Source organism: Chamaea fasciata, unplaced genomic scaffold (genome assembly GCF_029207755.1).
Source record: "Chamaea fasciata isolate MVZ Bird 193981 ecotype frontalis unplaced genomic scaffold, bChaFas1.0.hap1 SCAF_8, whole genome shotgun sequence".
Lineage (NCBI taxonomy): Eukaryota > Metazoa > Chordata > Aves > Passeriformes > Sylviidae > Chamaea > Chamaea fasciata.
The window spans coordinates 24628438-24651167 of record NW_027094093.1 but is presented as its reverse complement, the minus strand read 5'-3'; the positions used below and the strand labels follow the sequence as shown (position 1 = coordinate 24651167).

The 22730-nt window shown below is 47.4% G+C and overlaps 1 protein-coding gene across 2 annotated transcripts in view; it reads left to right on the top strand.

Annotated features, from left to right (window-relative positions):
• The window catches only part of IGFBP2 (insulin like growth factor binding protein 2), a 58964-nt gene extending 36530 nt beyond the window's left edge, over positions 1-22434 (top strand). For both annotated transcript variants that reach the window (XM_066190203.1, XM_066190204.1), the window contains exons 2-4: positions 17016-17239; positions 18594-18734; positions 20532-22434. In XM_066190203.1, the coding sequence (XP_066046300.1) occupies positions 17016-17239; positions 18594-18734; positions 20532-20699 (533 nt within the window). In that variant the 3' untranslated portion in view covers positions 20700-22434. The remainder of the gene's footprint in view (positions 1-17015; positions 17240-18593; positions 18735-20531) is intronic.
• Positions 22435-22730: the final 296 nt, after the last annotated feature.

Here is a 22730-nt window from a genome sequence, read left to right as displayed (position 1 = left end):
AAGCCAAACTACTCCAGCTTTGGGGGGAGCTGAAATGAGGAAATCTGTACTTTGTGACCTTAAACTTTAAATGAAAGGGGATTTGGGAAATAAGTGAGTATTTGCAATAGGTAAGCAGGGGAAAGCTTTAAAACAAAGCCCTTATACAATGCCAGTGACTAGATAATGCGGTAAAGTTGGGAACAGAAAGAGACAATTGGTTGCTCAAGAGGACATACCAGGTGTGTTGTCTGAGGCCAACAGTCCTGACAGAAACAGGGAAAAGGACAGCTGGCAGCTCTGATACTTTAATTGCAAATGAAACAAAAGCTGGTAGGGGAGAAACTGAGAAGTGTCACATGCCTTTAAGACCTCCAAAAGGCTCTTCTCCAGCTTACAGTGGGCCTTTCTAAACTGATTTATTCCTGTGACTCAGTGAGGGTTAGATTTTAAGCATTTGCTTCTCTCCACTTCCAAGCTCCCCCAGCATGGCCATGCTGCCTTTGGGGCAAAGGAGCAAGATGCGCTTCAGACTATTTATGGCTTGTTCTACAGTTTCATTCTGGGAACATCACAGGGAGGCTGATGGCTGTTTTCATGCCAAATATTCATCAGCCTTCTGCCATTTTCCAAGTTAATTTGTCTGGATGACTTCTCCAATGACTTCTCACATTTTCCACCAGCTGATGCTCTAAGAGTTTGTTCTTTTGTCTATCTCTGGGGCTGTTTCATTGTATGGGTGCTTCTCCATTTTCTGTCCAATTTAAGGATTCAGGCTGACCTTGTCAATTGTGACAACTGATCAAGGTCATTTCTGTAAGGAATCATCATCTGGAGACCTCCATCCCAACTCCACTGCAGTAGGTGTGATCCGAGCACTGCTCTTTTGTTTGGTGGAGGTTCTTGGTTTAGGGATCATTCCACATGGTGTCAGGTCATCTCTTAAGGCATTCACCTCTGCTCCCAGGTTAATTTTTCACAGCTTTACAGCCAGAAGGACAATGTCCCATTCTCCAGCCTGCTTCCTCGTCTAGTTCAGACCACAGATTTTTGCTGTGTGAATGGCTGTTTTGACTAGAACACTACAAAAAACATTTAGTCTTGACTTTAAAATCACTCATAACATGATACACTATCACAACCTTTTTGTAAACTATACCAATGGCTAGTTATTTGGATTGTCCATGTTTATCTAATTCAGTAGTTTTCATCTCAGTAAAAGCTGCATGTTTATAAGAGTTGTTAATTCCTTTTTGTCTTCCTAGACTTAACTATAGGTGTAGTGAAATTTTCCCTGGTTGCCCCCTTCCTTTCTAGTATCTGATCTGACCAATCTGTCCGACTTTCTTCTGTGGTGCTCCATTATATATTTTAGGAACAAGAAAGATGCTTGTGTGGAATAAATCTCCAAAAGTTTTATTCACTTTTGCTTTTCATTATTGATAAGCAGTTCCTGTTCTCCTCTTCTACCTCCTTAAATAATAATTATCCTTGTTGCCCCATCAATTTACACAGTATTATGCAGACCTCAAAAGAGGCAAAGTCGTGTCCCACTGATTTCTTGTCTTTCCATGCATCTCCCATGCAGCTGTGGGGATGCTGGGAGCAGAGATGATACAGCTTTGCAGAGAAGGACCCAAATACTGCAGAGGCTGGGTGTACTTTGCTTCTTTGGAGCTCACTGGGAATGGAAGACCTTCCTAATTCGCTTTCAAAGAGGGGATGACATAGCAGCTGGTGATATTACACATGGAGAGAGTGTGGAAGTGCCCTGAAACTGGACATGCCCATTCTACCTTCTCTGGTCCTGTAACAAATCCTGTCTTTGAATGCAAAAGTTGCATTACTCTTCCTGTGAGGTGTTAAATGCCACCAGTAACTCTTCCCTGTTGACTGCAAACCCTTCCTTCCAGCATTGCCTGTTTGCTGCTCCTCCAAGCATGCTTTGTAAGTGATGTAGGAGGGAGTAGTAGTGAAATGAGTTGTTAACTCAGTTCTTGCAGTGTTAGGGATATCTCTGTTCTTGAGGAACTTGATGATGAAGAGATCTGTGGCTGTGCAGGGATCAGCCAAATGAAGCTGGTAGAAATGAGATCAGCCCAAGGCATTTTTTACCCTGGTATTCTTCCTACTGGTATTCAGTAGGAAGACTCAAATGTAAATATGATGATTGCAAGCACATGTGGCTGTGGCTGTCCATCTTGAGACCTGTTCAGTGAAAATTGGATTTATCTGTTTGCCAAGAGCAACATGCTTTTCCCTTTAACCCTCAGGAAGCCTTTCAGCTTTAGTCTGGCTGACACCATCGTGGTTTATTTAGCAAGGCAAAGCATGGTGAGGCCAAGGGAGTGGTATGAGAGGCCACAGCTGGGTTTTGTGAGACACAGGAATGGGGCAAGGGAGAAAACAATTAGGAAATAGCAAGTGTTCTGGTGCAGAGTTTTAGAGTGGGAACTTGTAATGTTCAGTGGTAAACAGCTGGTTAATCAATGCCAGATTGTCTCCTGGAAGTCATCTTAATTACTTTAGCCTGTGCCAGACACTGATATCCTTGAAACCTGAAAAATCCCATGAGAAGGTGCTTTCATTGGTCCTCAGCCAGCACGTTTCACTGTGTGACAAGAGCAAGTGCTGATGGGCTGGGGCCATCAGGGCAGCACTGGGGGTGGCACCGGAGGGGTCTGTGTGTCAGGGCACCCTGTGCAGCTCGTCAGGAGCTTGCAGTGAGTTCCTTGCTCTAGGTTGGTGTCCCAGCTCTCCACATACGCAGCAGCAAGAACTGCTGCTGCTGTTTTCCGTGTGCTTTGGCTTTGTTCCTGTGCCCTTAGCTCATGCCAAAGCCTTCTGTAGTTGCGAAAAGGCTGGGCATTTTTATTTCTTTTTAAAGAAGAGGTGTCCTGGCTCCCAGCCCCTCACCAGGGCTGTGGTTGATTTTGGAGGCATGCATGGCACACAGCAGGTGCACTTAGCATTCTGAAGGTCACTCCTTGGCTAAGGGGTCTTCAAAACCTGTCTCAATGGGGTATAAAGGCCAGCACAGTGGTGTTTGGGTCTTTTTGCTGACTTGTTCCTGTGGGCTGAGGGGAAAGCTATGAAGCAGGAACAAGAAGATCACTATTTTTCAGTTTCATTTGGCATTCTATGAAAAGATCAAGCAGGGCACAGAACTGAACTATGAAGGTCACTCCTGTAAGAAGTTAGAAAAGCCCTTGATATATAAATGGCATCTAAAAAGGAAGTATAGAAATTCACAGATGTATGGCTGGCTAAGAAATGTGATAATCCATGTGCAGCCTCTGGCTTGGAAAGTCCCTGTATCATTGGTTTCCAGAAGCAGAGGAGATGATCAGTCCTTACAGTCCTCCTGATATCAGCTGCTGGTCACAGAGGAGCAGCTCATTCCCTGACTGTTCCCTGTTTCCCTGGGAAGCAATGCTACAGAAGCTATCTGCTGTCCCCTCTCTCTGTCGTGGTTGAAGGGGGAGGTCACTGTGGGTTGTACAGCAGTACCTAAATTCTCTGCTTTCCCTAACTTTGGAAGACGGGGTGTCCTTCTGAGGAGGACTTGAACTGGTGTTCCCACAAGTAGAGTCCAGCTGGGTTCAACTATAAACCCTAAGGAGGGTTTTTTTCATAGGAAAAGTGTCTCTGCTTTGTGCATATGAGCTGTGCTGGAGGAAGAGAGGAGGGCTGGGAGAGGTTTAGAGACTGTAATTTGCTCACTGCATCCCTCCCAAGGAATCCAGAAGTTTGTCTTGTTAAAGACTGGTCTGTTTTCCTCTCTAGTGAAACAGGAGTGCCTGAGTAATTGTCAAATGCACAGGAACATCCATTACCAGTTTGGGACAGAAAGTGCAGAGTTAAATTACATTTTGACTCTCTTTCACTTCACTCTTCAGATATTTCTTTTCCTGGGTTTGAAGTCTTGTTGGACTGGGACAGGAAGAACCAGGGGAACTCATTCGGCTGCTGCTAGTATGCCTTACATTTTGCTCGCTTCAAGGGTGGCTTTTGTGTTTAGACAATGGAGAAAAGATACCAGGCAGCAGGGATAAAGGATGGTTGGACTCAGCACTGCAGCATGAAATCAAACTGGAACTCAGCACTGGGAGAGCTGACAGTGCTTTGAATATCTTATTCTCATAGGAGGGGTTCTGACAGGACATTGATGCCTGCTTCCACTGGAAGAGTTGGAAGCCACAGAGTTTGCAAGGTGTGACACTGGCTGAAGAGGATTCTCTTGTACGTGGCAGGCAGGAGAACAAGGAACTGAGGTCAGGGGACGCTTGGGAGATGGCTGGTGGGGGTGGGGAGCATACCTGGTGGGCATGAAAAGCAAGTGGTGGTGTAACTGAAGAGCATCCTTCTGGATGCATGAAACAGATTGTGGGGATTGCTGCATCACAGCCATGGCGTGTGGTCGTGTCATGAAGCATCACTTCAGCCACCTACCCTGAAACTGCAATAGTCCTGATTTCAGCAGGTCATCCTGCTTTTAGCAGGTATAGAGCTCCTGGGCTGCTTGTGTGGGTTACAGTCTGTGTTAATATTAAGCAGCATAATGTATTTGAGTACATTTGGTACTTCATGACAGTCAGGTGGCCAGCTGAGCAGTCTCAGCCTCAGTCTGCAGTGAGTGAAATACTGTCTGGGATGGTGCCCATCCCATATCATGGCCTGAAAGCTGTGGAAGGATGCTGGGCACAGGCCCCTGTGAGGATGCCACAAGCCAGTGAAGGTGCCCAAACTCTTTGCCCCAGGAGGCACCAATCCTGTTCTCCCAGTGGCAGCAAAATACTTGGTGTGTCTTAGTGGGAAAACAGCCAACCTTACAGCCAATGCTGCTCTATGTTCTCAGCTACTCTGTGCCTGGCTTCTGGTTTCACCGGGAAACAGACATATAGGAGCTGGCAAAGGGCATTTCAGGTAACCTCTCCTCAGTCTGCAGGCATGAAGGACCCTTGTACTTTCTGGAAGGGATTCAAGCTCTGCATGCATCAAATGCAGGCTTCCTGAGCTGGGCTTTTCTGTTGTTCAGGCCACCTGGAAGGATGTGCCAGAGGAGTCTCACAGTGTGATTGTTTGCGAGCGGTAGCTGGCACCAGCACAGCCGGCACTGGGTGGTTGGAGGGGGACATGGGGACTGTGTTTTGATTCTGCTTTTCCTGTTTGTTGTAACTTGGCAGAGGCAAAGTTTCAGAGACAGCAAAGGCAGCAAGATCCTTTTTCTTTTCTTTCTTCCTGACATGTACTACACCACCTTCTGCCACGAATTCTGATTTTTTTTTTTTTCCTGGAGAAACAGAGTGGGAAGAGAGGATTGGTGGGGTTGAAGTCTGCAGGCTTGAAGCACATAATCCAGAATATTTAGCATGGGGTTTATTGTCTAGAGAAGAGACTTTCCTAGAAGCAGCCCCAGTGATTATGAGCAGCCGTCACAGTGGCTTTTGTTCCTGCTTCAGGTGGAAAAAAAATTTTAAAAGGAAGAATGAAAAAAGAAGCAAACTTCAGCTACACAAAGCCCTCTCCCCAAGGCCTGTTCAGAAAATGGAGATAAAGCAGCAATAAAGTCAAGTGCTCAATTAAGCCAGATGTATGTGCTTTAAAACACTAACAGATGTGGCAACAGTGGCTCTAATGAAGAGGAGCTTTATGAACCAAGTGTGGTGGGGATTGGTGCGGGGTGCTCGTTGCTTCCTGATGGAGAATAGTGCAGCAGTGCTTTTGTTCTAGGGACTGATGAAAGCGAGTATGTAGCTGCTGGGGGCTGTTCTGTCTCCTTGGCTCCTGCCCCCTTGCCTCTGGGATGGCTGTGGTTACAGTGCTTTCCAGTTGTGGTGGTCTGTCGGAGAGCAGTGCAAGTTACAGCACTCCAGGGCAATCTACCTACTGACAGCTTCCCACCTTAGGGCTCCTGGGACGGTTTAGTGCCCCTCTTGATGAGCTCCTTCCCCACACCCTATGCCTGAGGAGTTATGTCCCCTTAAATGACTGCTTTGAAAATTTGCATTTTGCTTTGGAAATCTGGGGGTTCCAAAATATCACAGACAAAGGCCAGGTAAAAGGTGTTGCATGTTGTACAACATGAGCAGAGTACAGTGTAGCTGTTCTTGGTGCAGAGCAGCTGTCTGGGCTGTGGCTGGGGAGACTGACCCATGCCAGGTGTATATCATGTTCGGGGCTGGTTTGGAGGAGGACGTAAACATCCATATGCCACAAGCCAGTTTATGGTATTTGGGGTGAACTCCATGGGAAGGCCAGTCCTTCTTGAAGCCAGGGGGATTCCCTGAACTTCCTTGCCAAAGCTCATTGTTTCATTCTTTGGGTTGTTTACAAAGGCAGGGGTGGTTTTCTCTAACTTGGGGGCCATCCCACCCAGTGTATCATCAGATCTCACTTTTTAAGGGCTCTTTGCCACATGCCTGGATCTCTACCAAGGCTTTAAGTAGTATCTGGCTGAGAAAGGGGTGCTGTATAGATCAGGTGTAAAGCAAACACACCAGGGCCCTTGGTGGTGAGCGTGTTGGCTGGCTGGAGCTTTCTGGAGCTATTTAAATGGAAGGCTGACTGATGTGCGCCCCAGCTTCCATTCCAGCTTCAGCTGGATTATCACTTTTATCTCCATCACTGTGTTCTGTGGTGGTCTGTTTCTTAAGCTTTGCAATGCCTCCATCCTCCTTGGGAATGCAGCTACTGATGTTCCCCTGTCTTTTCTTCCTTCCTCTACCACAGTTTTATGACTCTCTCTTCCTGCCTTTTGCTCAGCAGGAGTCTGCAAACTCCTGAGTTTTGAATTTGGACAACTTCATGGGTGGCCCAAAATAGTCATTTTCAGACAAAATGAGATCCAGCCCTTTTTTCTATAAAGGCAAGAGACCAAAGCAACAACATCAGAGTGAAGCAGCAGGCTGCCTGGCACTGCTTCCCTCACACCTGTGGGAAGGAAACTTCCCCTTCTGAAGGCCAAGTGGCATGGATGTGGCTATGCTGTAGGCTCTGGAGGTTGGAAGTCACTGAGGGACCATAAAGGTACATTGCATTACTTGCATGTGCATGGCCCTTGTATGCCACAGACAGTTATTACAGATCAAATTGCTGCCTTCTGGTAGAGTGTCCGTGAGTTTGAACATTTCATTGTGTTCCTGCATTTGTGCATGTGCCAGTCAGCAGTGGGATGAATCTGCAAAGTCTTAATTTTGTCAAAGCTCCCAGGTTATTTCAGTAGCAGTGTTGTATCAGTGAAGACTTTATCCTTAGAGAGTAGCAGTTACTTTGTTTCAGTAAATGCACATACTAAGATAAATAGTAACTGTACATAAAAAATACACATGCAAGACCTGGTTCAGTCCCTTCTCATGGAGTACTTGAACACAAGGGTTCAAATTCAGCTCTGCCTCTGGCTGGGAGAAGTGTAAAACAAGGGTTAAAGAAATTGAGCAAGGTGACTGCAAAGCTGAGTGAAATACTGCCCCAAGAACAGATGACCAAAGTGTTTTGACATAACCTGAAACAATTGTGGTGTTGCTTAGCTTGGATGTCGAATGAGAAAAAAAACCACAGTCTGGGAACAGCTCAACTTGTGGCTTAAATGTGGGATATAGTAACTAAGTAATAGCCCTCATGAGAAGGGAAGACTGACTGTCAGTGCTGGAGGCAGGTGAGAGATGCTCATGGGCAAAAAAGGCTCAACTAAATTGCAGCAGCTACTACCTACAGTTCAGTGCTCTGGTTTTATTTGGAGGCACCTGTGCTTTGTGCCTAGGGAATGCAGGTTTCTGGGGAAAGAGCAAACAGGGTTGCTCTTTAAGGGCTGGTGCATGGCTCAGGGGCTGTGTGGGGACAGTGGATCCAGCAGAGCTTAAGGTGACACTGATGGTATTGGCTGTTGGGCTCTGGCAGAGTTTCTGAGAAGGTAGGAAGAAATTACTGTAATAATAGTGTGTTTTGAAAAAGGCAGACTTTGAGGAAATGTGCAATGATATTTGGGTGGGTGGTGAGGGGAGCTCTGGTCTGAGCTGCCATCTGGAAAATTGACTTTGGAAAACTGAGATGTTATTTAAAAACTAGTAATACAAATGACTGAAGTTCGTTCCAGTGGTATGCATAATAACTGGAGAAGCCAGTGTGGCTGAGAAGGGAGCGGAGCAATACCAGAGATAGGGGAGAGATGGCTCTCACAGGCAGGATGAAGCACCTTTTTGCATTTTAAGTGTTTTTGCTTTATTTTTGGATTGTTTTTGTTTGATGGGGGGTTTTTTATTCCTAGTTTTGAGGCTTTTCCACCTTTCTTGAGGGTGCAAGGTCAGACTTCTGGCTGTACTGCACACAGCCTTCCCAGATGGTGCAGTACTCTACTGCAGGCTCCTCCGGTTATGCCGTGTTTAGAGCCACTTCCCTACCAGCCATTGATCCTGATCGGGGTTGTGAACAGGCACCAAATGGTTACTCACAAATCACTGAATTGCATTTGGGCTTCCAGAGCCAGAGGACATCTTTTTGGTGAGTTTTTGTCTATCCTTGAGGAGCCGGAACAGGCAGAGGGCATTGTCAGAGACCATCTCCCTTACCTTCTTATATGATGGAACCCACAAAATTTCCCTCAGTAACTTCTCCTTGAAGCAAGATGTCCTCCTATATTTGGCTAAAGCACCCTAACCAAGAGACATGGACATATGTCAGTATTTCTTCTAGTAGTCCATCTCTTGTTTGTGCAGGTTTAAACTGATCTTTGGCAGTCTGTCTCCAGCTAGCATGGTGTTTGCTTGCTGCCGCCTGGACCTTTACGGGTAATAATTTAAAAATAGGAGAATAGTCCAAAAAGGTCCTGTATGCTATACTTTTTCCCAAAATGTGTGAGGGAGGCAGAAGCATTTAGTGTGATTTTGAAGAGTTTCTTGTTTGTGATGATGTGTCCATGAGATCATAAGTCCTTCATCAGTCCTTCCTAGCAGGCTGCAGAGCATCATACCTGGGAATCAGCTTTGCTGAGATTCACAGCTCCTGTAATTCTGGCAGCATCTGGCTCTCCTGCAGGAAAGAGAGGTCCAGCAGCCTAATGCCAGACAGAGATCATCTAAATAGTAATGAACATGCAGCCGTCCTCATGGAGGCTGCAGTAAGGAAAACTCTTCTGTGCTTGCATACTCTGGCTTGTGGGATGCAAAAGTCCTGACAGATTTGGACTCGGGGTTAGAGATGAGCCCGTGTTTCCATTGTGGAAATACAGGTAATTCAAACACAGCAGTTAAACCTATAGGAAATTAATTAGGTGGTTTTGTGGTTCACTTTTATTCTGGAAATTCATAGGAACCAAGGATTTAGGCACTGATCTTATACTAGGAGTTGCTTCAGGTTTTTTGGGGTGCCTGAAGACCACACAGATGCATGTGAGTGAGTGAGGAAGGAGAGCAGACTTGGCCTGGTAGGATTAATGGCTTGTTTCATTCAGGCAGAAGCCCCTAATGACTAAGCAGTAACTACTCTGGGGATTTTACAGACAGGGTCAATGTCAAATTGGGAAGCTGCAGTGCAATTAATTTAAGCTGGGAAGTGTTTTCAAGTTAATTCATTTGGTTCTGCTGGGAAGGTTGGAGCTTTGCAGAGGGCTAATTGTAGAACTGTGTTGAAAAGGCTGAGATACGGTTCACTAACAAGGGGGAATGCTTTTATGGTGGCAGGGAGCTCGGAGAGCCTCACTCAGCAAAACCTTCCAAACGCGTTAAAGGTCTTTCCCCTGAGCATTCTGCCTTCACACATGTTGAAGTTAAGAACATGCACAAAAACACTGTCATCAGCCATGAGATGAGACCCTCTGGCTCCTCAGCCTCAGCTTTTGGGTAAGTGCAGAGTGTCTCTGCTGTAGGTGTGCACTGGGATGTAGAGCAGCTCTGTGCTCAGGAGAAGTGGTGAAAGAAAAGCAGGATTGTAAGTGGAAGCTTGGTAAATGAAGGGGCTTGAAGCATTCTCCTGCATTTTTGAGGGTCCTGAACAGCATTCTCACCATTCTTGGCACACAGTGAACAGCTGGTGCAGGAGAGAGCAGGGTGTCACAAACAATATGTACAGGCTCCCTGCTGGCAGGAGGAAGGCTGGAGCAGACCTTCCCCGGTGTGGTTTGTGCTTTGCTGGGTCTGCAGAGAGTGGACTGGTAATGTACTACATTGCCTTTCAGTCAAATCATTTGGAAAGAAAGCTAACAAAACAAACCCTGCTATTTGGTCTCTCCTCAGCCTGGTTGCACGTTTCCATGAAATGATGGAAACTTCCTATTTTTGTGAATTGTGTTCCTGTTTGAGATGCAGTTGGCATTTGCTGACGTGTTTGTAGATATATTGGGAGGTGGAGGGGGAGGAGAACTAATAGGGAGACAGGCAGTCATACAAACGTACGCACATGCAGAAACACAGAGGCAGGCTGTGTAATTGCACAAGTCTTGTATCCTTGGAAAACCAGTCTACAAACATGGTTAAAAAAAAAGAAGAAAAGACTGAAGTAAAGCCCAGGGGAAGGGACATCTTGATCCCTCTTCTATCCTCATCTGACATCAGCTTCATGTCAGTATTGCTTCTCCCTTGGTGCTGGAAGGCTTTGTGTGCAGAGGTGCACAGGTGTGCTGCAGGGCACTGTGCAGTGGTAAGAAGTTTTCCTCTGGTTCTGGCCCTGGATGGATGGAGAAGGGAAAGTTGAGCTCTCCAGCCACCAGGAACAGGCAGAGAAAAGAGAGCAAAGCAGGCTGCTGAAAGCTGTGCTGCCCGGAGTCAGTGTCCCTGGCACTTTGGAGGAGCATAAAGCATTTCCTGTAGGATGCCTGAGTCAAAGGAAAGCACTGGGTGCCCCTTGGATCACCCCTCGGTGCCAGCTGCTCAGGGCAGGGAGAGGAGCTTGCTAAGCAACCCCTGGCCAGAACATGCCGTTCCCTCCCCAGTCCTGCCTTCCCTGCTAGTAGAGATGGGCTGAAAAGATCTCATGGCAAAAAAAAAAAAAGAAAAGAAAAAAAAAAAAAAAGAAAGGGTGTTTGCATAGCCCTAGGGCTTTTGGCCCCAGGAGATGTGAGAGTGCTTTGTGGACAGCTTATCACAGAGGTCTTGGAGACCAATGCAGGAATTTCCTGGCTGTGGTGTGCAATTCCTCACTGATACTGAGTGAATTGGTGTGATGAAATAACCCTGGGAGTGCAGGCAGGCAGAGAGTCCCGGGGAGCTCTTCAGCAGGTGGAGAGATGCTCTGAAGTGATTAGTGTCCCATGGTAGCCTCTGTTTCTGAGAGATTGGGATGACTTCAGGCCAGTCCTCCCAAAATCTGGGTGGCACAGACACCTCTGGACTTGTAAGTCCTTTGCAACCAAATCAACAGCTTAAACATGACATGTTGCCTGTGCAGAACTGGATGAGTCTAAGAAGAAGAGGCTGCTGGCTGAGGAGAGAGGACAGGAAGCAATGTGGGGGTGTCCCTGTACTTGAATCCAGAAGGGGTCATGCACAGCTTTTCCCTCTTTAGGGCTGTGAATGGCTGTTAAACCCAGTCTAGATGAAATAGCTTTGGTTTCTGAACTGACAATGGCCAGGAGCAGAGGAAGAATTTCTCTATAATTCTCTTCCCTTCTGCCCTTCCCCTGAGCATCCATGGTTGTCCTCTGTGAGAGATGCTGTTCCAGGGCAGGTGATGCTTCTTCTCTGATGTGTGCCCTTCTCCCATTGCCCCCTCTCCTACACAGCCCTTTGCTTATGCTCTCTCCGTGGCATTTCCAGATGCACTTTTGTGCAGAGTGAAGAGTGAAACTTGAGTGGGAGCTTTGGTTTCATCTGCCTCTGGACAGCTGCATCCAGACTGGCTCGATGACGCTTGGGGCCAGACCATGTACCATACTTTCCCTCTGCTGCTAGCTGAGTGTGGATGGATGCTGTGCCACGACTTGGTGCTTTACAGGTTGGCAGTACTAATCAGCAAACCCTGGGTTCTTTTTGGGGGTAGGGTGTGGGCCAAGGGTCCCAGGTGTGTGGGGGGGGGGCTTTGCTCTTGGCAATTCCTGCTGTGAGGAAATTGCAATGCCAATATAATCCTTGTTGGCAAAGTTTTTCTGAGGTTTCTGAGTTCCAGGTCAGAAACAGACACACCAGAGCTGTTGCACCTTTGCCCAGGGCTCTTCTAGAAGTACTTTGGAGACTGGTAAGGCAGAGGTCACCGGGGCTGTGGCTGGGGTTTGCTCCTTCCCTACTTTCCTACCAGTAATTCTTCTGCTGGGAGTGTTGTGCATATGAAAGAGCAGGCTTAAAAGCTCTGTCTGCTCTCAGGCTGCACAGGACAAGCACTGGCTTCCTGGCAGCCTGGGACAGGCAGCTCTGTTCCTTACAATAAAACGTGGCAAGCAATAAGGCATTTAAATTATCCTGGAGTGGTAGTACTTGCAGACACAAAAAGCTACAAGAGTTGGAGGCAAAAAAGGCCCCAAACCTAGATAAGATGGATGACACTGCTCAGGGTGAAAAATCTCTTTAAAGATGCTGCATTCCTGCAACCCTAAATGTGCTCACTCCTGTATATGGTGCAGTGCCAGGCCAGGACTTGGGCTTTTGCATTTGCCCATATATTCCCTGCATGGCTTTGGGCAGCACTCTCAAATATTTCTGTGCTTTTTTTTTGTTTTGTTTTGTTTTTCTTTAACCATGTGCAATTCAGGATAAACACCTTTCTGTCTTCAGGGTAATTAATGAACTGCAAAGCCCTCAGACATCTTCAGAAGGAAAGTGCTGGCCAGTGGAGGCTGTGATTGCTGCAGGAGGCAGATGTAAGCCCCGTCCAGCCCAGGACACAGCCAGGACCCCGAGTTAGTGGGGTTTCAGGCAGGGCATTGAAGGCCACTTGAGTGAAACTTTTTGTGGGCCTGGGACCTTAATCAGCATTTAAACACCCCAAGCAGATAAGCAAATGCATGTGAAACCCTCTGGGCAAGCTGTTGATGAAGGAAAGCAAGTGCAGAGAGAGCAGGAGCAGCACTGGCAAGAGTGGCTGCAGTCCTTGGCATGGTGTGTGCTCCCTGTGATAGAGCCTGGCCCTGCCATGGTAAGTGAGTGCTACTGGCTCCATCTCGTTGTGCAGCCCAGATACGCTTCAGGGCTCTTCAAAGGGATAAAAATATATTTTTAACCTGAGGCAGCTGCCTTTTTTTTGTGTGGTACATTTTTTCTTGCAGCTCTGGAAGTGACAAGTTGTTTTTCAGCCTCCCTGTTTCTCAGCTGTCTCGGCAGAGGTGCCTAGAGGTTTCAAACCAGATTCCCGAAAATTTGAGCACTGGAAATTGGTAGTCACTTTTGAAAATGTTGGCGAGACATTGCAGCTCCCTGCAGATGTTAACTGATGGCCATTTGAACAGGCTTTTTCCTCAGCCAAGTCCTCGCCCCATTGAAGGGAATGGGAATTTTCCTTGAAAAAGGCCATAAAGAAATTGTTTTCTTGGCAACTAGAGAGGTGTTTCATGGACTCTACATCAGCACTCAGGAGAACTTCAGCTATCTGCTTAGATTCCTGCCACACTTGTCCCACCCTGCACAAAACTCTCTTCCTTTTGATCTACAATAACACAGGAGGTGTTTTCCACATGCCATAAGAAAGAACTGTAAAATAATTGTTTTGGAGTTTGGCACCACTCCCTTACAGATATTTAGTGTGAATTGAAATTGGTCAGCAAAAAGGTGTTGGCCAGGATGACAGACGGATTACGGCTCTGTGTCTTGAGGCTATTACATACCTGCCCATCCCATGCTACTAGGGATGGTAGGTGGCTTCATTGGTTCATGGATTGTAATAAACAAGCATGACTTGCAGCTTTTGAGCAGCATTAAAAAGCATTATCTGGCTGTAAGAGGGGTTGTTTGGCTTGTGGCATGCTCTGTGCTGTCCTGACCTCGAGTCTTCCTCTCTCCACTCTTCTTATTGCTCCCCGGCCCTTTTTCTCTTTCTAATGTGGTCCATCACACCTGGTGCTCAGACTTCTCCTGTGCATGTGCCTTGTCCTGAAAGAAACACGGGTGCTCTGCACATGGGAACCTCTTCTGTCTCATCTTCCTTCCCCCGTGATGACTCTACCCCTGGAAGCTCCAAGTCAGGATAGCTTCTCCTAAGAGCAGCACCAGATTTGGGAGACGGAAGAGCTGCGATGGGCCTCTGCCACCAGCCTCAGGTGGACCAGTCCAGCTTGGCAGCAGGGTCAAAGGCATGGCTCACCATAGTTGACTTGGCCTTAGAGAGGAGAGCTTACAGTCAATAGCAGCTAGACCTTCCTGGCTGCTGAGCCAGTCTTGCTCCTGTGATGGTGCCTGGGGAGCCAAGACCAATCTCTCCTGTCCCTGGGTGTGTTCATTGTGCACATTGACTTGCACACTCCACTCCCTTCGGTGGTTTTCTTTGGGCTGACATTTGTTAGCATTGGAAAGTGAGAAAATTGAGCAAAAATATTATCAGAAGCAGGTTTTGTGAATGAATCAGCCGACAAGAGGCTTACCAGCTCGCCTGCATTTACTAGCACAGTGCTTATTTGGGCAGATGTCTATATATTTTAGTTGGAGGCAGGAAGGAGTGAGAATGGATGGGGGAAGACATCACTTCCAGTTTGCTGCTTTTCTGTCAGTTTGTACTATCTTTTTCTGAATGAAGCAGAGGACTGTGGTGTGTCTGAGAAGCTGCCCTGCTGCTGCCCTTGTTCTGCTGTTGTTGACAGCTTGGGGGGCACCAAGGAGAGGAGCACAAAAGAGGTCAGAGGGCTAAAACTCTCCTAAGCAGCTTGTTGAGGATCAGGGCCTGGCCAGCCTTGCCCATCTCTTCATGGTGCTTTTCTATTTGATCCTCTCTAAAGGCAGCCTCATGGCCTTCTCTCTTCTCACTATGTGTTTCTAATTAACGGGGAGACTGGCGTATAAACAGTATTCCTGCTCAAAATACTGCTTGTCTGACTCCTAGGATGATGGCCAGATGGCAATCACCAGACAGCAGCCTAGACTTTGAGCTTGCCCATCTGGCTATCAGACCTGGTCTCAGTTCTCATCTGGAACCAGAACTGAGGAAAGTAATGGACTCTGCCAGATTGGTTTTGCCCCGTGTTTGCTTTTTAGTTGCTACCTAAGCAGCTAAAAACCTGCAGACCAAATGCATTTAGTATTTCTGGAAATTGCGAACAAGTTCAAAAAGATCCTGGACAAATCCGCTGAGGGATGGGTCTTTTGGTGGCTTTTGAATCCTGTGGGTCAGATGCTGTCTTCAGCTGTGAAATTGCTTTTACTGCAGCACAGACTGGGAATGGTCCTTCTGCTCCCAACCAGCTGCTGATGGTTTCTCATGAATGGCAGGCTGGGCTGGATGGCTCCTTGATCCAGTCCACCTGGGCCATCTTGGCATCAGGCAGCTGCATGTTTGCTAAGTAAGTTCAGACAAAACTTGTCTAGTAGTTTCTCCTTTGTGAGCTCAGGGTTGTAATACCTGAAAAGAGCTTAGAAAGCTGTGGCAGAAATAAAACACTTTATATTACTATTTTTCACTGTCATGACAGCAGGGCTATACCCTGACAAAAAAAACATCATGCAGATTCTGAAAAAAGGAACTGTTAACATCTCTAAATGCCCTGTATGCTTGGTCCTCTGAAAAACAGGAGAGATCCATAAATTAAGCACTGTTACGTGAACTAAAGCATGATGCTTGCCATGCACAGTTAGATGTGATTTCTTTACCTCTAGATGAGTGCCTGAGTTCCATAATGCTTGGAAGCTGAAATTGGAGGTGCCAGAGAGAATTCTGATGCTGGGAAATTGGATGCTATACTTCTTCCTTGGCAATACTGAAAGACACTTTCTGTTTGTCATCAGCACCAAAACAGCCTGGTCTGTCCCCTGGTGTGGTACCTATGGAGCTGCTGAAGAGGTGTTTATATATAGAGAGATACAGAGACATACAAAGCCTGGCCTGGGTTATTGCACTGGGAGGTGATGTGCATGTGTGGGTTCAATCCTAATTTGGGCTAGAAGGGACTTGTGGAGGTCTTGCTTCAAATCCCGCCTTAATTCAGTGTCAGCTTCAATATTTTATTCAGCTATAGTATTGGATGTGCCTGCTCAGCCCAGATCAGAGCAGGCAACAAGGAGTGATCAGCTGTCACCTCCTAGGCATTTGGAGCAAACAGGAGGAATTGAGGTCTGTCCTCATTGCCACTGCAAAGAGACTGGTGTCTGCAGCATCGTGAACATCGTGTCCTGCTGTGACAAGGTTTGCTCTCACAAATTCATGGTGAATTGGGAAAATGCATAAATCACAGAGCAGAGAAAAAGGGAAAAAAGTCCAGAAATCCCCAGATTTCTGCTAACTGATTTTGAAATGGCTGAACTAGCTGGGATCTTGTGGCTTTCATCAGTAGCAGAGTTGTGACTGTTCTGCTGTCAGCAGAAGTGGCCAAATGCAGAAGTAGGTAGAAGCTGAATGGGTAACAGTGTATGACAAACAGTGGGAAAGATGGTATGGCAAGGATGATGATCACTAAAATGGCAGGATCTCCAAAGGATGTTAGGGGTCCACATGGCCACAGAACAGAGGTGAAAGCAGGCCTGAGAATTTATTTTAGCACATGAATATTGAGTAAGTATTCCTGGAGATACTCTGAGGGATGATAGATGGACTTAAGGTATTGTTACTAAACACTGTGGTTTTAAGTGTTGGAGCTGAAGTACACTTGGCATCTCTAATCCAACTGGACTTCTGATGGGAAAATTGCATTCTTGGGAAGTAATTTAGAAGGTCACAGAAAAGCCAGAAAGAACTTCTCCAGCAGTGATTTCCCCTGCTATCTAAACTCTCTTTTAGAGTGGTAATAACTCCAGAATGAAAGGATCTATTCTCACCTTCCAGATGAAAGGGCTAATGCAATTTAAAATTTTTGCATGCAAAGATTTTATGGCTTGGTAAGCAGCCATGTCTGAAAATGATCCAGGGCAGGATGAACACGTGAGGCAGCGCCTGACTGAGCTGGACGCTTTCCTTGTCTGCCCCGTCTCCTGCAGATAATGGTGATGACCGGTCTGAGAGCATTCTTGCTGAGAACCACGTGGATGGCACTGTGGGGATCCTGAGTGGAGCTGCAGGGAGGAAGCCCATGAAGACAGGCATGAAGGAGCTTGCAGTGATGAGGGAGAAGGTGAACGAGCAGCAGCGGCAGATGGGCAAAGTCAGCAAGGTCCATCACAACCACGAGGACTCCAAAAAGTCACGGCTGTCGACGGGCAGGGTGAGAGGGCAGGGCTGTGGGGAGCTAAGGGGGACAGCTGTGGGCTCAGTGGGAAATGCTGAATGCAAAGCCTAAGTGGCATCTGCAATAAACTGTCTTAAAAAGAGAAAAAATAAATTGAAAGAAAAAAGCAGGGAGAAGCAAAAGAGGAAAAGCAAACATTTTTGGCCTGATGCTGGGGCTGAACACAGTGTATGATGAACTTTGATGTGCTGGTCAGGAGGCATTATTTTCATTGCAGCTTCACCTCCTGAAGGGGGGCTTCTACTGGCTCAACACCCACCTCTGCAGGGGTGCAGGCATGCCCTTTGCCCATGCCCACTGGCTTTCTCAGACCCTTTTTCCGTAAGCAGGTGTGGCCCAAGGGGATTTGAGGGGCCTGCTGCAGGACAGCCTCAGTCCAGGTTAAAGGAGGCCACAAGCCCCAAGGATGACCTGTGTGACTGTCCTGTAGAAGGGAGAGTGCTCTAAGACCTCCCAGTCTCCTTGCCTGTCCCTGTTATCCAGTTCTGGGCTGTGACTTCCCTCTAGTGGGAAGCTTGCTCAAGGCAATTAGATGGGATGGGGATGGAGACAGAAACCCACCCCAAAGGGTCCACAATATACATCCTTGTAAACATATAGGCTGTTAATATCTGGGGATCACAGGGACAGAAAGGAGCTTTAAGAGTCCTCATGCCTTCCAAGGACTAGGCAAAACAGAAGTTCAAAATAAAATGCAGGCACCATCAACTTCAAGAGTTCACATACTGCTGCTGCTCCTTTGCAAAAAAAAACAAAACTGCAAAAGCAGAGAGGTGTGGACTCAGTTTGGCTTACATCAGGCATATTTCAGCCACACTGCCTTGGCTGGAAGCCCTGTCTGGGAGCAAGAAGGATGCCTCCAGAGGCTGGTTTTGGCTACTCCATTCCCAGGTCTTCCTCTCCACTCCCATGGAGCACTCTCACATGCTTTTGAGTTGCACTTCTGGGCCAAAACTGCATCAGAGGTGTGTGCTCTGGGCTATGCTTATGGAAACCCTCCTAGGCTGTCTGGACTAGCCCTGCTTCATGTCACTTGTCACCACCAGTGGGAGCCATGGTAGCCTCTCTGAGGTATTTCCTCTGTATCCAGGACTTAGGACCTAGTATTACGTTCCCTCTTGGCCACATCAGGTACATGGGAGACATGCATGTCTGTGCACAGCTCTAATTTTGGGTGCCTGGAGGTGAAGTCTGCAGCAGGACCCAGTGGTAGACGTGTGTCTTTAGGGATACACATGTTCATCCCTACTGGTGTTCCCATTGTTCACAGTGTTGATGCTGAATGGTACCATTGTTCTGATATTTTTTCTGCTTGCTGGGCTATTTTCAGACCCCTTGTCAGCAGGAGCTGGATCAGGTCCTGGAACGCATATCCACCATGCGGCTGCCAGATGAGCGAGGGCCCCTGGAGCACCTGTACTCCCTTCACATCCCCAACTGTGACAAGCATGGCTTGTACAATCTCAAACAGGTAAGTGGGGGAGAGTGGGAGCTCTGGGGCTGTCTGTGCTTCCAGCAGCAGCCCTTGGCTCACTGTCTGTCCCCACCATGTCCAGACACAGAACATGCATAGTTCAGGGCTGGGCTGATACCCTGTGCATGATGTGAGGTGTGGGGTAAATAGCAAATGCTGCACGTGGCATGGACAGGTTTAGTTACACCAGGTGCATCTGCCACCACAGGTTTGCAAGTGGAGATGAAATCCACATCCACACATGGCTGCAGACAGTTCAGAGATGGAGAATCAGTTTAGTTCTCCTTCCCCACAAGAGCTGCTTATCTATCCAGGTCTATTTTCTTGAACTTTGAGCCAGGTCTTGTCCTGTCTGGGCCCTGCTGCAGGAGAAAAGCAGAGGCACTGAATACTGACCAGTCTTGCAGACAAAGCAGAAGGCTTTGGGAGTCAGGAAGGTTTCTACTGCACTTTACTGCTTTTCCTCCCCAAGTCGAGGCTGGTACCACAGCTCCAGGAGGGATTCCTTCTAGGCAGGTTGGGGGTTGGGGTGCAGCATGCTTCTGAAGGTATTTATGGGACCCAGAAGAACTCAGAAGACTTGTATCTGAATTCTGACTTCCTGGCTTCATCCATGCCAAACCACCAGGTGTCAGTGGCTGAGGAGTGGGGAAAAAACTGCCAGGACAAACAGCAGAACAACAGCTGGTGCAGGGTTGACTGGAGTCACCTGTGAATAGTACCTGGATATGAGGATCCCTTATAGCTGAGCCTTTGGAAGGGACCCATGTTGTTTCATGGCTAGGCCTTTTACTCAGGGCTACTTCAACTCCTTGATCAGAAGCATTGAAAAAAAATAAAATAGGATGATCTGAGAGAATCTCCCTCTGTCCATTCTCCTGTCTCTGTCTCACTTGGACCCTCACTCATTCATCCCTGAAGAGTCTTATGGGCTGGCTGGATCCCCCAGCATGAGCACACTTGGAAGGGCTGGATGGAGCAGAGCTGGTAAATTGCCTGTAGGATGAGCCATGTCTGGGGAATGAGCCTGGACACTGCAGTGATGCTTTGTGCACTACACAAATAGAAACAGTCTCTGCTGCTTCTTGTGCTTGGGGAACAAGTCAGCCTGCTCTGGCCTGCTTGGCATAACCTCTGTATCTCCCACTACATCTTGTTCAGAAATGTATCTGCTGGGGCTGGAGGGATGAACATCACGTTCAAAGTGCCTGCAGCACTGCAGGGCAGGAGGAGGACAATAAATATTAGACCAAGAAACTTTTCTCTAACAAGACTGGGAGGACAGAGTCCAGGTCCAGATGCACTATGGTCCCCATCTCTGTTCCGGGATGAGTGAATCTCTGGTCTGGCTGTAGGTGTCTTGATCTCATGTTTATTTAGCCTAATCTCCAGGTGAGAAGAATGTTTGAGTCCTCTGTCAGTCTGTCTCATCCCTCTCTCCCAAGGGATCTTTGTCTCTTTGGATGTTTTCATCCATGGTTGGCAAAGGGTGATGCATTTCAGGGACACTTGTCCACCTGGTTCATTAAAATTGGCTTCTTGGTCCCTGGCACAGCCCCTGGGGAAAGAGGTTCAACCTTCACCCTGTACTGCTGGAGTAACACTGCTGGTGCAGCAAAGGCCCTGGGGATTTTGAATACAGCATCCCATGGATTTTGCCTGAATCTAAACTAGTGACAGGTCACCAGAGAAACCTCAGCTCTGCTAGCGCTGGGGCTTTGGGCTGGGTGACCTGGGAAGTGATTTGTTTTGTCCTTCTCTTGACTGACACCTGTCCTTTCCCTCTCCATGCAGTGCAAGATGTCAGTGAATGGGCAGCGTGGCGAGTGCTGGTGCGTGGATCCCATCCACGGGAAGGTGATCCAGGGTGCACCCACCATCCGCGGGGACCCTGAGTGCCACCTCTTCTACACAGCCCACGAGCAGGAGGACCGGGGAGCACACGCCCTGCGGAGCCAGTAGACAGATGTGATCTTGCTGGCTGGAGGTGGCTCACTGTGGCCCCAGTGCTGGATTTTACATGGGTTTCAGCATGTCTCTTTAGGCTCTGGAAGAGACTGGGTGCTGCCCTCCTTCCTCATCTGCCTGGTTCCTGGGGAGGGGAGGGATAACGGGAGGGGAAGGCGGTGGGGGATTTACAAGGAGAAGGGACTGCTTTCTTAGTCTTTCACCCAACATAAACCAGAGAACTGGTCTTTTTTGCTCCTCGCCCTGCAGCCCTGCCGTCCCTGCTGCTTTGTGGCATCTTTCTGCACCCTCCAGCACAGAGTGCCATGTGCTCCCTGGCCCCTCCCAGGGGACAAAACCCCTTGCTATGAGTGGGAGAGGGTAAAAAAATGAAAGAGCCCAGCCTTTCCCCCTCTTTTTCTCTCTTCCCCAAGACCAAAGACTGTAAATACTGTCAGCTGCCTCTTGTGTCCTGCCAGTCAGTCTCGTGTCCCAGCCCAGCCATCAGTCCTGGCATGGAATGTGTTATGGGGGGGAGGGAAGGAAGAAAGACCCTGGATTCCCAGCTGGAACATACCACCACAGTTGGGATGTGTTCCCCAAGGAAGCAGTGGTGAGGGAAAGGGCTAAAGATGAGACAGCTGCCACCTTGCCCCCTAAAAATGCTCTTGGGTTCTTCCTTTGCTCATGCTGGGGCACAACCAGCTCCACAGGGACCTGGCTTCAGCCACTGGTCTGGGAGCATGGGGCCTTTGGGTGATAGCAAAGCTAAATGCTTGTTTTTCCAAGGGATTTGAAGGGCTTTCGCACAGTATTTCGTAGGGTCAGCTTATGCCAAGGGAGCTAAAATGAACTTGCTGAGGCTGGGTGGAAGGATGCGTGTGTAGATTTAGGATAACAAGCCAGGGAATGTCTCTCTTTCTCTCATTCATTTTTTCTTTATTTCTAGATAGGAAAAAAACAAAACATCTAAAATCTGTGTTCCCAAGCAGCTGCCCTTGTCCCTCCGTTTTTGCTTGGGACTGAAGTGATCATCTGTTATTCAGCACATAACTTTTTTCTTTTTTAAAGTAAATTACAGTATATATCTTGCTTTGTAAAGGCCCTCACACACACACACACACACATACCACACACACACACACACACACTCCTCTGCCCACATACACATTTGTATAGATGAAATCCAAGTGATTCCAGGTGCTCTGAGAGGTTTTGTGCTGGCCATGCTGAGGAGAGATGTCTGCTGTTAATTCACCTGTTGATTTCTTTCTGTACAGAACACACTGATGCTGAGAATAAATAACTTCCCCATTGCCTAAGCAAGGAGATTTTATTATTTTCTTCCTTTTTTTTTTTTTTTTAAAAAAAATATGGATGTCCTTATTAGGGCAATTGCAAAAACTCTCTCCTTGGAGTAAACGTCTTGGGTTTTCTTAAATGGTTTGTTGTTTCTTGTCCCCCTTGAACCTACATTTCAGATTTGAAGTGTGAATGGCACAGGTGGGCTCTGTAAATTAGGGCTGTGATGCCTTTGCAGGGGTTTGGACATGGCAGTGGAGGAGACAGAGGAAGGACCCCCTTTGGGAAGTTGGGGATGGGCATATGTGGATGTGTATGAATGGGAACACATGAAAGAAGAAAACACACCTCCATGCAAAACCAAGTAACTGTAAAAATGATGCTGTTTTCTGTTAACATCTGAGGGTGTTCTGCTTTTTCATATAAAACCTGCACATGCTGGCTCTCATCTGCAGTTTGTACTTTGTTTTGTTTAGAAGTAGGGAAGTTTTCTTATGTTTCCCTTCTTCCCTTTTAAGAAAACTGAGCTACATAAAGTTGGAATAAATTAAATAGGATGCCAAAAAACCATTGTCTTTCCCCTCCACAGTGCTTGCAGGATGTTTCTTTGCTTGATGCATCACATGCAGATTTGTCCCTGGTCATCCTTTGTCCATGGCTGACAGGCAGTAATGGGAGCTGAGCTTTTTGTTGTTACTCGCCCTGGTTGTATGAGGAGGGAGGAACTGGTGTCACTCCTCCTTT